The sequence below is a fragment of the Xiphias gladius genome, chromosome 21 (assembly GCF_016859285.1).
Source record: "Xiphias gladius isolate SHS-SW01 ecotype Sanya breed wild chromosome 21, ASM1685928v1, whole genome shotgun sequence".
In the NCBI taxonomy this organism is placed as follows: Eukaryota; Metazoa; Chordata; class Actinopteri; order Istiophoriformes; family Xiphiidae; genus Xiphias; species Xiphias gladius.
In genome coordinates this window covers 30,611,871-30,628,465 of record NC_053420.1, presented here as the reverse complement: position 1 = coordinate 30,628,465, position 16,595 = coordinate 30,611,871, and the positions used below count along the sequence as shown (strand labels likewise).

General features: G+C 41.4%; 1 protein-coding gene across 10 annotated transcripts in view; it reads left to right on the top strand.

The window, feature by feature from the left end:
- Positions 1-16,595, top strand: part of plekha6 (pleckstrin homology domain containing, family A member 6) — a 94,636-nt gene that overhangs the window by 52,443 nt on the left and 25,598 nt on the right. For 9 of the 10 annotated variants that reach the window (XR_005709808.1, XM_040159206.1, XM_040159200.1 and 6 more), the window contains 3 exons: positions 13,237-13,415; positions 14,461-15,033; positions 15,951-16,437. Coding sequence is in view for 9 of the 10 variants with exons in the window: in XM_040159206.1 (XP_040015140.1) it covers positions 13,237-13,415; positions 14,461-15,033; positions 15,951-16,437 (1,239 nt within the window). In the remaining variant the exon portion in view is untranslated. The remainder of the gene's footprint in view (positions 1-13,236; positions 13,416-14,460; positions 15,034-15,950; positions 16,438-16,595) is intronic. The other variant, XM_040159201.1, reaches the window with a different exon arrangement.

The following is a 16,595-nucleotide window of genomic DNA, read 5'->3' as shown; positions in this document are numbered from 1 at the left end:
ATGATGGGAAGAGATGAGTATAGAGAAGGAAAAGAACGGCTCATGATCCAAAACCACCACATGATGTGTCAAACATGGTGGAGGCAGTGTTATGGCATGGGCATGTATGGCTGCCAATGGAACTGGGTCACTGGTGTTTATTGATCATGTGACTGCTGATAGAAGTAGCAGGATGAATTCTGAAGTGTATAGTTCTATACTATCTGCTCAGATTCGGCCAAATGCTGCAAAACTGACATAGTACAGATGTACTTCATAGTACAGATGGACAATGAACCGAAACATGCTTTGAAAGCAACCCAAGAGCTCCTCGAGGCAAAGAAATGGAATATTCTTCAATGGCCAAATCAGTCACCTGAGCATTTCCGAGAATTTCAACAGCTACATTGGTTCAAAAACTGACCGCAAGTGTCAGTAGCCCTCCCCTCTGCACTCCGGGGCTTATTAACTGCATATTGCATATTAACCCTCTATTATTAATCCTGTCTGAATGAGGTTAAAGTGATGTTTGTGTGGTCCCACAGGTCTCAGTACGTCTTGGCAGATCCAGGCAGTTTTGAGTATACTGGAATGGTTCTGTTAACTCTTCATTTTGGCAAATATTTGACTAAACCTGTATCTTTCAACAAGACTAAGAGTCTCCAGTCTTTGCTAGTGGCGCAAGCCAGGGGTCACCAAAAGTCACGGGAGCACCAAAGTCAGTAGGATTCATCTTCTTGGAATCATGGATATCTGCACCACATTCCAGGGCAATCCATCTAAGGCTTTGTTCAAACCATTAGGACGGACTGTACATACTTTTATTTGCAAGTGATCAGATCGGATTTGTGTGTCCAGACATCACCAACCTATCTGCATGAGTTGGTGCAGTAATGATGTAGGCGTCTGGAACTACGTGGCTACCATCACTCTGGATTTGATGTCGTTATTATGTGTCCCCTTGGGAGTGAATGGATACAATCTGGATATGCCGGAAACGGATTTGGGCTGGCAGTTGAAACAAGGTCTTATAGCTGTCGACACATTTGAGTCTGGACCAAGTGGTGGACCTTCCAACTGACATTGCCATCCATAGAGCCACACCACTAGAATGGCTAAGAACAAAACACATATACAAAAAATTGAATACCCCATTCAGAGCGACAAAGTGATGCGGGTTAAGATAGAAATAAAACAATACAGTGTAAATCTTTATTCAATTGGATCCCCATTAACTTCCATGAAGCAGTGGTTAGTCTTCCCGGGGTCCACACAAAAACAACAAACATTGTATCAATGAAACAAAAAGTAAAGAAAACAAAAACTCAAACAAATTAAACAATAAACAACAGTAACCCCCGATAAAAACAAAAACAACATTGTAACTAATACACAACAAAAAGAAAATAAAAACAATCAAAAGTTCAGAAGCAGCCACAACCACAATTACATCTATATGAGATTCATCAAATTTTGTTTTAGTGACAAAGAAAATGTACTTTTGGTCTGTCTGATGAGGAGCATATTCCAAAGAGAAGAAGCTCTGTAAAGAACACTACTCATCATACACTTTGTTTGTGGACTTCGCACAACCAAATGACCAGTGCTCACTTGACATGGATTTTTTCTACAGATCAGCTGCGTTATGAATCGGACAAAAATCTGCAAAAAAATAGAAGGGAGGCTACGACTGTCACATTGCCCACAAGCTGACAGGAGGCATCACAGAAATGTGCAAAACTCTTTTCATTGTGTACAAATGGATCCACAAATGCATAAATGTTTAAGTTGTGAGTAGTTGCTAATTGCTTCATATCTTTGTGGATAGGATTGTGGATAGGGTTCCAGCAGAAACTGGAGTCTTTGCTGACAGCGAGCAGCAGGGTCACAGTTGTTTCATGAATTTGTCCAACGCAGGTCCAACGTGTGTTGAGTGGACCCGTGTCATACACAGATCTGCTGTCTGAAACTGGTACAAATGACACAGGAGGCGGCAGCCAGATCTGAAACTCAGTTCCTAATCTGGTTCTTTTTATCTTTGATCTTCCATCCAGCTCTGTCTGACTGTGTCTTTTTATAGAAAATCCTATTGTAATGTCAATTTGTAAACAATCTCATCCAGCTAACTGAGTTGCTCACCTACATGTAAAAGATCTCTGCTCTTTAGGAATGTTGTTTTCAATCAGCAGCTCAGTCATAGAGCTGTCGAAACCTGTTGTACCTGTAATTTTACTACCTGACTCTGTAGAGGTGTGGCCATAGCCCGGAGATGTTCAGTAAGTAGAGAAGCTCTGGTCTGTAGTTGTAACCCAAAGTTCTGAATGTAACCATTACAAATCTTAATTCATGTCCTTTGGCTATTGTGGTTCTCCAAGAAAAGCATCTGCTGCAAAATAAATTTTGCTCGTACCACACACTTCTATACACCCATGTCAGCAGAACGTGTGTGTGTAGAACCAAGCACCTTACACATTTAAAAATCTTGTGAAAGTTGCTTCACGATCCACATTCTTAAGTACCCTACTCTCATTCGGTTAATTATTAACCATAGGCTTTAGGTGTTTGTGTGTATGTGTGACTCAACACGCAGAGTCATAGGGTTACACTTTTGGTGTGTGTGTGTGATGTGTGTGTATGCAGTGGAGCTCAGCCTCACCCTTCCTGTCAGCAAAACAGTTCAACAGAACTATCGGGTGGCTGTAAAAAAAGATGAGTTTTCATTCCTTTGGGGCTTTTGTGCTGCTTTCTCTCCTTCCTTGTGCTCATGTCACTGACTGAGGCGACATTCATCAGCATCCACTACTAGCTGATCCTCTCTCAAACACAGAAATGGGAAATGCTCTAAACTCAAAGAGAGTTTAGCATTAAATTAAATCAAGTCAAGAGCCCTGTGTCCTAGGAGGCTCTGGTATTCAGTGCACCTACTGTTAGAGTCTGTCTAGTAGTTAGGCTAAAAGTCTTTCCTAAGGATGATGTTAGAGCTCATTTCATGGGGTTGTCCATCCATCGAGTTAAGTTCATGGTTGTCTGCCCATTCAATAATGGCTTTTCTTTTGTTTGAAGTTAATGGAAGTTTCATGGCTATCTGGTTTAAAGGTTGATTTTTCTTGTATATTTGAAAAAATGGACTAATGGGGGCACCGAAAGAGAGCAGTAGGTCAGCAAAAACATGAAGAATCACACTCTGGAGTCCATGAAAATACAATTCAATTCGATTCAGCTTTATTTATATAGCGCCAAATCATACCAGAGGCTATCTCTTTATAGTTATATTTACAGAGACCCAACATTCCCACATGAGCAAGCACTTGGCGACAGCGGCAAGGAAAAACTCCTTTTTAACAGGTAGAAACCTTGAACAGTAAGAGGCTCATGGTGGGGGGGCTGTCTGCCTTGATTGGCCGGGTTGAGACAGAAAGAGAGGTGGGGGGTATTTATTGCACTCCTATGGGACAAAAATGTTACACAGCTCTCCCCACCACAATCATCAAAACACCAAATGAGGGAAAATCTTTTGGAAGGATAGTGTTCATCCCTCCAGCAGAGTTACAGAGATTTGGAGAATCAATGTAGAAGAATCAAGGAGGATTGAAGCTGTTCTCCAGGTCGTGGTAGCCCAACACCTTCCTAAGACACTTTATGTTGGTTTTACCCTTAATTTGTCACCCGTCTGTAGGAAATATAAAAGTCAGTTCAAGTCATATATATCACCAAATCATAACAGAAGTTAATTCAGGGCATTTTTCATAAAGAGCACACATCTAATGGGAAATCATTATGAAATATCCTGAGCACATTCACGTTCCTCGGAGGAGGAACCCTTTCCAACTGTTTCCTGCACCCTGACACTCCGGGACTTTTCTGCTGGCACCACCCTCAGGACAAACTACTACCCATCACCTAAGGCTTTAAAGTGGAAGATTTCAGTCCTGGTTGACTTGGCGACACCTGTAGTTACTGTTGGTAACAGCAAATGCTGTGCTACAGATCACATAATTCTGGGGGCAGCAAAACAAGCTATTGTAATTTTATAAAGGAGTCAGGGAATAATTGTCCTTTTTCCATCACTCTGTGAACAACCGTAATCTGATTTTCTGCTGCACACGGCCTGAGTCTGCTAACAGCAGGGCACAGTGACAGGAGCTGGATACCTGGCTGAGACGTTGGAGGTGTGCAGCCTGTCACCTGCAGCTCTTCACGTAACGGATCACTGTGGCTGCTCCTTCTTGTTCCATTAGTCCCTGCAATATTTCAAACTGATCCACTGTCCATAAAAGGCTTAAAATGACCCTTGTTTTGTTTTGTAGATGCAGTCTTGATGAATGAATGCAGTAAGGGCTTAGCTCACTAACAAACACATTGCATTTGCTGTGACTACTTTATAATAAAAGTCAACTCGTGTTTAGTCATTTACATACTTTTAATGCGAAGCTTCAGCAGTTGGAAATATTCCATTTGCATTTGCAGTAACTTAATACAGGACTTTTTCTGGGAATGTCGCCACAGACACCCAGTTAATAATAATAATATGGGAATATTGCAGTACTTAAATCATTGGGCCGTTGGCTCAGTCACCATTGTGTTACCTCATTCGGCGATAGATAGTGACGTGACGGACATTTATTCAAATGAAAATCTTCCTGATTGCCACTTAAAGAAGAGCTGGATTGTCAAAATGATTGTTCTGTCTAAAGTTGTGTTCAGACTAAATGCATAAAGTCCATTGCTCAAGGTTAACTGATTACTGCTGAATTAATGAGGAAATGATTAACAGCACAGATTGTGAACAGAAGTAAAATTTAAATGACAGTGTATATACACCATGTATGTACGACTCAGTATAGATGTTGTGGTGGTGTGTTTAGTCATATGCTGTACCTGCACAGTGAAAACTGTGTGTGTGAGGACAGCCAGGGAAGCATTTCAATAGCTCACACTGGCTGCTTCTGCCTTCTGAATGGCTGCATTGACAGCATTTCCTGAAGGCTGGACTTGGCAATCTCGATGAACACACACACACACACACACACACACACACACACACACACACACACACACACACACACACACACACACACACACACACACACACACAATGACACAAGTATACACTGTATATTCAGAACAAGAACTTCAAGATGAAGCTCTGTGCAACATGTCAGCATTAGTGGTTTATGAAAACATTAATGTTAAAGTTTCATGACATGATGTCAATTTCTTTCACACACACACACACACACACACACACACACACACACACACACACACACACACACACACACACACACACACACACACACAATGACACAAGTATACACTGTATATTCAGAACAAGAACTTCAAGATGAAGCTCTGTGCAACATGTCAGCATCAGTGGTTTATGAAAACATTCATGTTAAAGTTTCATGACATGATGTCAATTTCTTTCCAAGTCCATACATATATATGTGATGTACTGTGTAAAGTATTTAAAGTTACACAAACCATCTAATATCTTAAACACACTTCATTCTGACTTTCCTTTGCGAGTGGCATTTCTGATACATGCAAATGAAATCAAGAAGACAACATAAATAATGCAATTGATCTCAAAGCCCCCCCACAAGAACAAATGCACATGGATGAATGGTTGCTGTGGCAACAAGTGAACCATATAATTTAGCTAGAAGGTAACAGAGGAATCTCACAGCCATAAACTATGTTTGAATCAGGTGACACCAGCTTTATGTCCCCTACAGCACATCAGCACAACGCTAGTAACTTTTTTAGTAAAGTACATTTGCTCAAGTGCTGTACTTAAGTACAATTTTGAGGTACCCATACTGTACTTTATTTCAGTTTGGTGCTACTTTATACTTGTAGCACCAAAATGACTCCTGTCATTACACTTCAGGGGGAAATATTGCACTTGAAATATCCTACACAAACTGTCACATCACCTTATATGCAATACATTATTAGAGTTCAAATGACGCAAGTAATTAGAGCAAGCTCCTCATCAGCAATATTAAATGCTGCTTACACGATAATGCTTCTGTAGTAATAGACCAGTGATATAACATAATAATATATAATATCTATAATGTAATATATATAACCTTACAGAGGCCATTTTGTCATTGAAATACATTTTGCTGATAATAATTTTTAAGTCTGTTTACTGTAAATAGATATTAAGCAGATGCTCAAAAAAAGGATCGCAATACTTCCACCACTGCATATAAATACACAGGGCCTTTTTTACGATGTCACACCCAGACAAATGGACAGCTTTGCCTTGTAGCAGTGCTTGCATTGTTATACATTTATAAACTGTAATGAGTTCAGTAGAAAAAAGATATTCTCAAAAAAGATATTCGTGGTTTCAGCCCTGATAGTGGCCCTCTAGTGGATATACCTGTTTATCTTCCAGGTACATACAATGTACATAGGCAAGTATGTGAACAATACTGAATTAAAGGGCGAGGATGAAATAATATATATATATTAACTTTGAGCTACACAACTGAGTCATAATCGAAAAACTAAAAAAATCGCACCTCAGTGGTCATAAGTCTCACTAACATTGACTGAAGGGGACTTAGTTAGATACACATGACTGTGCATCTGTAAAATGAACTGTGAATCCTTCCTAGTGTCAATAAAATGACTGACCTGTATACGCAGCACTTGGAACAACCTGTCCACTTTTCACAGCACTCTGGCTTGATAGAGGGTGAGGTTATGGAGCACATTCCACACAAAGGTTAGACAGTGCATTTGGAAGCCTTTCCGTTGCCTAACCCAACCACAAAGCGGCACCCAAGTCCTGCGTTTTGTATGCCCAACCGGACCGCCTACCTGCGACTGCTGTGCAATACATTGATACTGCTTCATTCAGTCAGAAAAACTTTGCCTGTGAACATAATCCAGGTGACGACAACCTTTACTTCCACAACGTAACTTTGAAGACCAATTAGTTTCTGGGAGTTTGTTGACAAGTTTGAGGCCATGGGTTGTTGTAGCGTGTGCACTTGAAAGAGAACGAGAGAAGATGGTGGCCTGCACTCTGCCCAGCTGCTAGACTAAAATAACAAGATATATAGTGTGCCGTTTTCATCTGCGGCCACTACAGAATTAAGTGTGCTGTGCAACTGCTCTATAACCTGAAAAATTACAAATGTGCATCAGTCAAATCCATGTGGCAGACTACTGTGTATTACAAGGCCTGTTAGAAAGAAATAGATCAATGAGTTGGACATGGTGGGGTATAATACGATCAGACAAGATATTAAGATTTTAGTTGGATAGTCATTTCAGCAGTTACCAGTTATAATTACACTGTCCACATTTACTTTGCATTGCATTCAACTTTTGTTGGTTAGCTGTGTGTTTTGACCAAAGCCACCACTGTCCCATTGAAATGAATGAGGGGGCTGTGTTTTTTTACACACAGCTAGAGTAACTGGTCTGAATACAACCTTAAACGTCTGCAAAAAGGGTCCCATTACTTCACTATTGTTATGTAATTCCTGTTGAAATAGATGACGGGGGCTGGGTGTCAGACAGTGATGAATTGATCTTAAATTGTTGGGCCATCATTTAAGAAGAGAAGTTTGATTTGAGAGGACAGAAAAAAGGTTAAGGACTTTCTTAGTAACACATCTTCATTACACATACTAGTGCAACATAGAGTCTCAATTGAAAACTTACTTTAACTGCTAAGGTAGCGCAAAGCATAGTGTTGCTATGTTTAGCATGAGCACCATGATGAAACTGTTGACTGGAACTTTGTTTGAGTGTTACATCATACATGTTTAATGACATCTATCAGCCAGTCAGTAGCAAGTATCTTAAATGACTATGGATTTATTGTTGTTGTACCTCCGCCCTCTTAGTGTTAGGTTCAGTGTCATGAAACTTAACTCTCAGTTCAGGGACATCTGGAGACAGATGAGACACAGTACTCTCTCTCTCTCTCTCTCTCTCTCTCTCTCTCTCTCTCTCTCTCTCTCTCTCTCTCTCTGTGTGTGTGTGTGTGTGTGTGTAAGCTTGGATGACAGGGAATGACAGGGATGCATTGCCTGATGACCTGAGTGCATGTTTGACTAGTCAGATACACCGTGTACTCACACACATACACACACACACACACACACACACACACAAACACACACACACACACACACACACACACACACACACACACACATACATCTCACAGCTGAACAGGAAGCTCTTGAGAGTCTTATTAGAACCAGCAGAAACTATTTACTATTTAGACGAATATAAAAAAAGAATAACTTCACAAGAGGGTTCTCAAGATACTGGCAGTGGCAGTGTGTCACAGATTTTTTTTTTTAATTGCTAGCTCACAATTCTCTACTGAGTTCTGAGTGGATCACTTTTCAGTGCTTTGACACAAAATGCATTTATTGACCAATCAAACTGAATCACCACCGAACCTCTATATTTACACTCCATTTTACACATATTTACATACAACTTGAATGACTATTATCAAACAGGTGACAAATGAAAGGAAAAACCTGAATAAATTACAAATGCAGGTGCTTCCACACAGGTGCACTGTGCGTGTGCACTGTACAATTAACCAGTTAACATCCAATCGTGCTCTGTGGCATGTATAAAAATGCTGAGCAGGCCCAGTTGAATTTGCTATGATTTTGTATCAAGATGGCAGGAGGAAAAGTTCTAAGTGACTCTGAGAGAAGGTTCATTGTTGGGACAAGAATGGAAGGAGCTTTAGTCACAGACTGATCAACTGGCTGGTGTTTCAATAGACACAGTGACTAAAGTGACATCTGCATTTAGATCTATGGGAGAGACATCGGTAAATAGGGATGGAAACTCGACAGCACACATTTAATGACCATGACGCTGGTGCATTAGTGCGACATATAAGAAAAAAACAGAAGAGCAACTCTTCCTCAGCTGACTGAGAAGGTCAATGCAGGACGTGATCAGACTGTGTCAGTGAGAACAGTCCGTCAGTTACATAGAGAGGGATATTATAGTAGGGCTGCAGTGCATACAGCCCTGATTACAAAGATGAATGAACATTTGAGAGTTCAGTGGTGCACAAACCATAGGCACTGGTCTACAGAGATGTGGAAAAAAGTGATATGGTCAGATGAGTCGTCCTTCACCATATTCTCTACAAGGGGGTGAATGCATGTGTGGTGAACACAAGTGAACGGTGCAGGGCTGGATGCTTGACCCCCACAGTGTTATGCTGTGGGGGCGCATTTTGCTGACATGGTTTGGGTCCACATGTCCCCTTAGAGGGAAGCATCACCTACACACTGCTCTCTCCCAGTCTGTGACTCCATCTATCCCAGGATGGAGTCACTTTTCCTTCCACCTTACTCTCGGTGGGTAGTTTATGATCAGATGTCCTTCTTGGACAAAATGAATGCTGGATGTCTGGACAAATCAACGGAAGACTGTCAGGTTGGATCAGATTGCAAAAAGATTCTCCCCATGTGGACTGAAGAGAGGACAGACAGTGGGATGTGGCTGAGAACTTTTGGCCAAATGTAGAAGACAGGGGTGACTAGCACTGCCGTATTTCTACATCTCTAGCTATCCTATACATGTATGTATAGTGAATATGTATGGTTTTGTACTGCTTTACTAGAATAACAAGCATATTGCAGCATTTCTGATTCATATCTGTAATGGAATCTTGGTTTATGCCAAATACTGTATTAATCAAATCAAATGAAACCAGAATCCCAGACTGTAGAGATCCATACTATAATGCTGCCTGTTCTTAGGGTTTTTTAGGTCAGTGTGTTCAGAGTGACACAGTTTTCTTGTTGGGAGGCAAATGTTGTCGTTCTCATTTTGGATGTGAGATTAACTGTCGTGCTGTGTTGCTGAGTTAGCAATCAATCCATACCTTTTATTCACTGTCTTTCCTCATCTGATAATTGTCTGGCTTTTTTCCTTCCTCATTTCTTTCCTTCTCCATTTTCTTTCTTTCTTCTCTGACTGGACATTTTTGTCTCATCGTCTTTTTCTAATTCTATTTTTTACTTTGAGTTTTCTTTCTTTCTTTCTTTCTTCCTCTCTTCCCCCTTGTTTTCACCTGCCTTTTCATTCTTTCTTTTCTCACTGTTTTACTGTCTATTTCAACTTTCACTTTTCCTTCCTTCCATCTGTCTTACTTTCACCCTCCCTTCATTCATCTTTCCATTAATATCTATCGTTCCTTCCTTTCTTCCTATGTTGCTCTGTTACTCTCTCCCTCTTTTTCTTTTTTTCTTTTCTCATAATATTTCTCATCTGATCAACTGTTTTTTTCATTTTCTTTGTTGTCTTTTGGCTTTTCCTTCTTTTTTCGTTGTTTCCTCCTTTCTGCTTCTTTCACATTGGTTTTATTTCCTTTTTTTTTGTTTTGCTCCACAGAATAGAAAATAATAATAAATTATCAAAATAATTTTATTTTTCTGATTCAATAGAAGGGAAGTGTGAGACATACAGTAATGTTGATGTCTGTCACCTTTCCTTTCTCCTTCATCCATCTTTCCCTCTCTGGCTACCTGAAAGAATTAACAAAAGTAGGACAATGAAGGAGGCAAGCTTCACGCATACACACACACACACACACACACACACACACACACACACACACACACACACACACACACACACACACTCTTCCCCCAGCTCCACCTCTGTTGCTAGGTTACTGCTGCCACTTGTGATACAGCCGTTTTAGCCAATCACATCAACTTGTGTCACTGCTGAAGGCGGAGCCTCAGAATGCTCCACCGTGGAAGGAAATGACTCCTGTTTATCAGTGACATAATTTCCTCCTGCTCTCTTATGGCAGTATCGCCCCTCCTACATGCCGTACACACACACACACACACACACACACACACACACACACACACACACACACACTAAAATCTGTCATTGTTTTTATCAGAAATCTGATAAAGTGTGTTGTTGGTTAGGAACTGATAAAAGTAGGAGCAAGTATTTGTGTGGATCAACATGGATGTTTGCTCTGCCTAGGGTTCCCATGGAAGGTCTGCAGTGGGGTTTTGTTAAATGAAGACAATATGCTGTGCAGAAAAAGAGGACTGACTACTTTTGACTCTAATGCCTAGGATATGGCGCTGACCAAACCTACAACCTTTGGCCATATAGTTAATATGACAGGTACTGAGTGGCTATGTTGTTATTGTTGGTACTTGGGTGTTTTGCTGGGGTACTGTAGACTTTTCCTCCAACACATTTATCTGATATCTGGAGTTGAAGAACGAGGTTTTATTTATAAAACAGACACTGATCAGTGTAGGATCCGTGTACATTAAGCTCTCAACAAGTCTTTCAGGAAACAAGTTCTGTCTTACAGCAATTGGCAGCTCAAGTGCAGTCAGGAAAGCAGATCTTTACGTCTGAACTTGGCACTTGAATCCCAGGTTTTTTGCAGAGGCTTTTTTTCATCCCTTAATGACTGGTGAATCAGTCAGAGAAAGCAGCCACAGCTAATCCTCACTAAATGTGAGTGAGTGATAGCTTTGTCCAACTTCTTTTTGTGTGCTGCCCTCTTGTGGTACATTTCAGAAACTGCCTCGGCTTACGTGTTACATAAGTAGACAGCATCACTGCTGCTTTCATTCCAGTTCAGTGTCTAAGTGTCTATGGGGTCACATTTGCCTTGTTCCAGACTTTATGGTCTACCCACACAAGATTTGTCCTTTATTAGTGACTTATGCACAGTTAGTATCATAGGGAGACGATTGCTAATGTTTTTGTTAACTGTCAGTTGTCCAGGTGGAGGTGCTGACAGTGCACAGCGGTCTGTATTTAAAATGTATATCCCCTCACAGTGATTATGGGTATGAAAACATCAGAAACCTAAATAATGTTCTGAAAGTAAATGCTACTATGAACTGTTTTAGCTGGTCTTTTAACAGGCCTCTTCATACATCCATACAGGGATCTTCTTTGCAATGTAATGTTTTTAGAGGCTCCAGGTGTTCCCAACCAGCTTTCCTCTTCTAACAAGAGAACGCTGAATCCTTGAAGAATACATATTCAGGCCCTGGCATCACGCTCATTAGCAGTGACCAGTGACCTTTGACACCACAGCCCTTAGCCCCCCCCCTCACTCTCTTCTCTCCCTTCCTCCTCTGCCCGCCCTTGTGAGGTCTGCTGGCCCTCGCCATCTCCTGTTGCAGTAAAAAATACAGTAGGTGCAGTGTTGATGTTTTGCTACTCGTCTTTTTATTAACTGTCCTGTCTGCAAAGGATGCATGATGGTGTCTGTTGTACTGCATGTCTGCATGTTAGTTGGATACCTGCATTCAGAGGGATTCATTGTTCGGATAATGACTGCATACCCACTCTATTGGTCAAAGGTACACCCTGTGATTTTGTTACTGCTACCAATACCACCTTTCCAAAATCCCTAATGTTTGAAAACTCAACTGTGAACTGAGTTTGAGTCGACCATGTGCATGTATATCATTAAAGGATCATTCTGGTTTATCACAAGCTGGGTCTTATTTTTGTAGTCATGTCCGCTAATTTTATCAGTAGCAACAACATCGTACTCAGCAAGATAATTGCTAAAGAGAAGTCTGGACAATAAACATGAGCAGTCAGACAATCAGACAGGTTAGAAACAATCCTCTTAAGACAGAGTAAGGACGTGAACTGTAAAATTATTATGTAAACTCAAGTCAAGTCAAATCCATTTTATTTATAAAGTCCAGTATCAAAAGCTTGGCATTCTGTACAGTATATGACACCTTCTATCCTCAAACCCTCATGCTGTCTGCTGCAAAAGTCCATCACGTTTTTTGACTAACTTTACCTAACTTTGACTAACTTTACCTACTTTACAGTAGCTGTGCTCTCACAGTTTTCTCATGTAATAAAGGATTATTCAAAATTTCAGATGCACTCACTGGAAAATCTGGATAAACTCCAGCCTGTCTGATGGTCTGAATGCTTGTGTGTCTTGACCCATTAGAAACAAGGGCATGTCGTCTTATCAAGTTCCAAGATCTCAGCAATTACTTCGGTGAAGGCATTGTTACCATAAGTGATAGAAATGACTAAAATAAACCAGAATTACCTTTTGCCTGGATATCTTTACTATCATGCTTCTTCACTGCATGAGGAGATGAAGTTGATGAAGATGATGAGGATGTTGAGTGAAGTGTTAACACTGACCAGTTTAAGACTGTGTTACTTACGTGATGCCTCTCTGTGTTTTGTCTCCATCTTCAGGTGTGGCTGGAGGAGGAGGGTGAGGGTGGGGAGTTGAAGGGTTCAGTTGTGTTTTGCATGCAGGCGGAGCACGCTGGGACCAGGACGTACTACTTCAGCACAGACAGCCATGAGGAGCAGGAAGAGTGGATCACAGCCATGAGCGAGGCTGCAGAGTTCAACATGCAGCCAACAAAGAGGTGCTGTTCCTGTACACGCACCATGCCATACAGGACATACCGTACATACGCATAGGCGATCATGTTCTCCTGAGTCTATTTGATTGAGTCTGCCCCATATTTCCATTCAGGGCAATATTGTACAGGATAGTATACACTATTTGTGTCTTAAAGTTACTATGCATAGGATATGATTTATACATTTCTACTTCAGTACCATTTGGTGGTGTAATCAGCAACGACACTGCAATTGGCAGTAACGTTGTTTTATGGTATTTATGCTTGCATGTCTTGCGCACATCATACATCTACATCTAGAAAATATCTTTAACAAGGACTGTTTTCTACCCAGTTACAAAACTGAACACTTCTGGAGGATGACTTGAATAAGAAGCAAATGTTCTGGGTTGTCTACATCCCTTGGATTTTATGCCTATTTGATAATAGTAAACAGAAATGACAATTGTTACTGGTGAATAGCATATGTAACAAACTTAAGATTAAATTGATCTAGGCATTTGGCTCTGTAGCATGGAGCACAAGTGGCCTAAGATACGCAAGTAATAACCCCACTGTGCAGCTACAATGCTGATAGGAAAGAAATGCACAGTGGCTTTAGATAGTGTCTACTCGGAAAACACAAAACAAAAAATGAAGATTTGGACAACGGAAGATTGTATTGGTAAAATAATCAGTCATCTGACTATACAACTGTAACATACACATAGTCAGAGTACTGGCCCAAGTCAAGCACTGCTTAAGATGTAGATGAGTATAGCATGACCGGCTATCAGTCAGTGGAGGTAGACTTGCCTCTTGGCCCTGTGTTGTGCTGATGATGAAGGAAAGCTGTCACCAAAACTGTCCACGGACTGAGTTACCTGTCTGTCCTTATCTAAGTCGAACTGGACCAGACATAAAAGGCAGTAATGGATCATTTGTTTCTTGGTCTGGACCAACTGGGTATTGGCATGAGAACAATACTCAAAGGAGAAATGTACAAGTTTAATTCTTAATAACAGATTTAGGGGATTCTTATATTTTCTTTTTCCTTAAAACTTCACAGAACAAACTCGGACACCACAGCTGATCCTAGCCACACTATGGTGACCAAGGCACCTGACCCACAACAGCATCCACACACACAAACACACAATGAAACTGACGGTGACCTGCCCACCCACCCTAAAGTTAATGGGGTCAACAGCCTTGAGACACTACCACCATCTACTCCCCGCTCTGATCAGGAGGGAAAAAAGAATGACAGAGGGCGAGGAGAAGGTGGAGGAGAAATTGAAGATGAAAGGGAAGGAACCGGTCATCATCACGCCCCTCACCTAAATCACCATCCAAATGGTTGGGGCAGCTACAGCCCTTCCAATATTATGCCGCACAACAGCAATAGCAAACACCCTCTGTCCAGGAGTCACAGTGGACATCATCCTGCTCAGGGAAACCCAGAGGGGGGTGTCGGCCCATTGCACGACCCCAGGGAGCAGCAGGAGAATGTAGTGCTGAGGAGGGGCTTTGTGCCCAGGACAGCTCCAGAGAGGGTAGCCCAGAGAAAGAGCTCCATGGCCCAGCTGCAGCAGTGGGTCAACCAGCGGCGGGGCATGGCCTCCCAAGAGGACATCAACAGGTAGATCAGTGGAAAGGAGGACAAAACATAACACCTGTATCTCTCTTTAGGTTTTCTTCTGTGTTGGTCTTTGCAGTCTTTCAGCTGATGCCTTAGTGGTCTTGGGAAAACACTCTGATGGTGCTTCTGTATGGAAAGTCATTTACAGTGACCTTAAACTGACACAGTTGTTATTAAAGCACTTAGGTTAAGGTTGGGTCACATCTGATTTCAGTGACTCATAGTTATAGTTTAAAAAACAACAACACTGTGGCACCAATTTTCACTGGAATTGTCTAATTTTTCTCTACACAAAAACTTATGCTATCTGACTAATTTGGAAGATGGTATAATGGCATAACATTTCTACCCAAAGGGGCATGTTCATTTCGAGCACAGTTTATTAGTTGGCAACTTTGAAACACAAGGACAGAAGGACCAAATGTCCTTAAACTGCATCACAGCTTGGGATTTCAAGTTTCAGTTCACCATAACCTTGCTGAGATCCAGACCATCCTGACAAAACTGAAGTCATTTACCTGAGCACCACAGTACAGCACAGCTCATGGGCTCATTTGAGGGAAGAAAATGGGTCTGACAATATCTTTTAAATATGTAAACATATTTCCTACACCTTCAAAATGCCTCATTTACAGCATTTGTTTTAAAAAGTGGCTTTTTTAATTAATTTAATTTCCACATGCATAATAAATAAAGGCGTCATTGATTGTATATTATAATAACAAGGTCAGTGGATTTCATTATGCATTTTAGCTTAGCCTTTACTGAGCAAAATTACGACGCTACACTTGATGAATAAAATTCAACTGCTGCAGCTTTAAATACTCTTGAACTGTAGGTCCATCGCGTTCAATCTTATTTTGACTCGACATGACTTTTGATAAGGAAATAATCTCCATGTTTTCCTGTCCTTTCAGCCCATCTCGTTATTACCCAGTGAACCGAGTTGTCTCAGCTGACTACTATGGCTACCCCGGTGGGCCCCGGTATGTGGAGGAATACCCCCTGTACGCACCAGGGGTCCGACCTGACAGCATCTGCTCTGTATCTGCTGTGGGGGGATACGATCGACGCTGGAATGTCGAGGAGAAGCGTCACTCACTGAGGGACGGACCTCATCAGCTGTATGGATCCCCGATGCCCAGGGACCCATGGGGGCCACAATACTATGGTGGAATGGAAACATCCATGAGGCGCCTGTCCATCCAGCCACGCTCCAGGTCTGTGCCCAGGTCACCATCCTCATCATCGGGGGGGCCCTACTCACCGGTACCACCCAACTTTGCTTCGCCGGCTCGATCACTATCAGCCCGCTTTGATCGTTTTCCAGGTAGGATGAGGGACGACATGATCTACGCTGATCCATCGGTCTACAGCCTGAGGAGATCTCTCAGCTCACCGAAGGTGAGTGATGAGTGTGTGTAGAATTGCACAATGGATATAAAACTGCAACCTCAACGTGACAGTCTTATTTGTTACAGCAACAACCCACATCTCACTTATTTTAATTTTTGTTCTAAAATCTAGGACAGTTACTTAATGATCAGATATCATAATTTGAT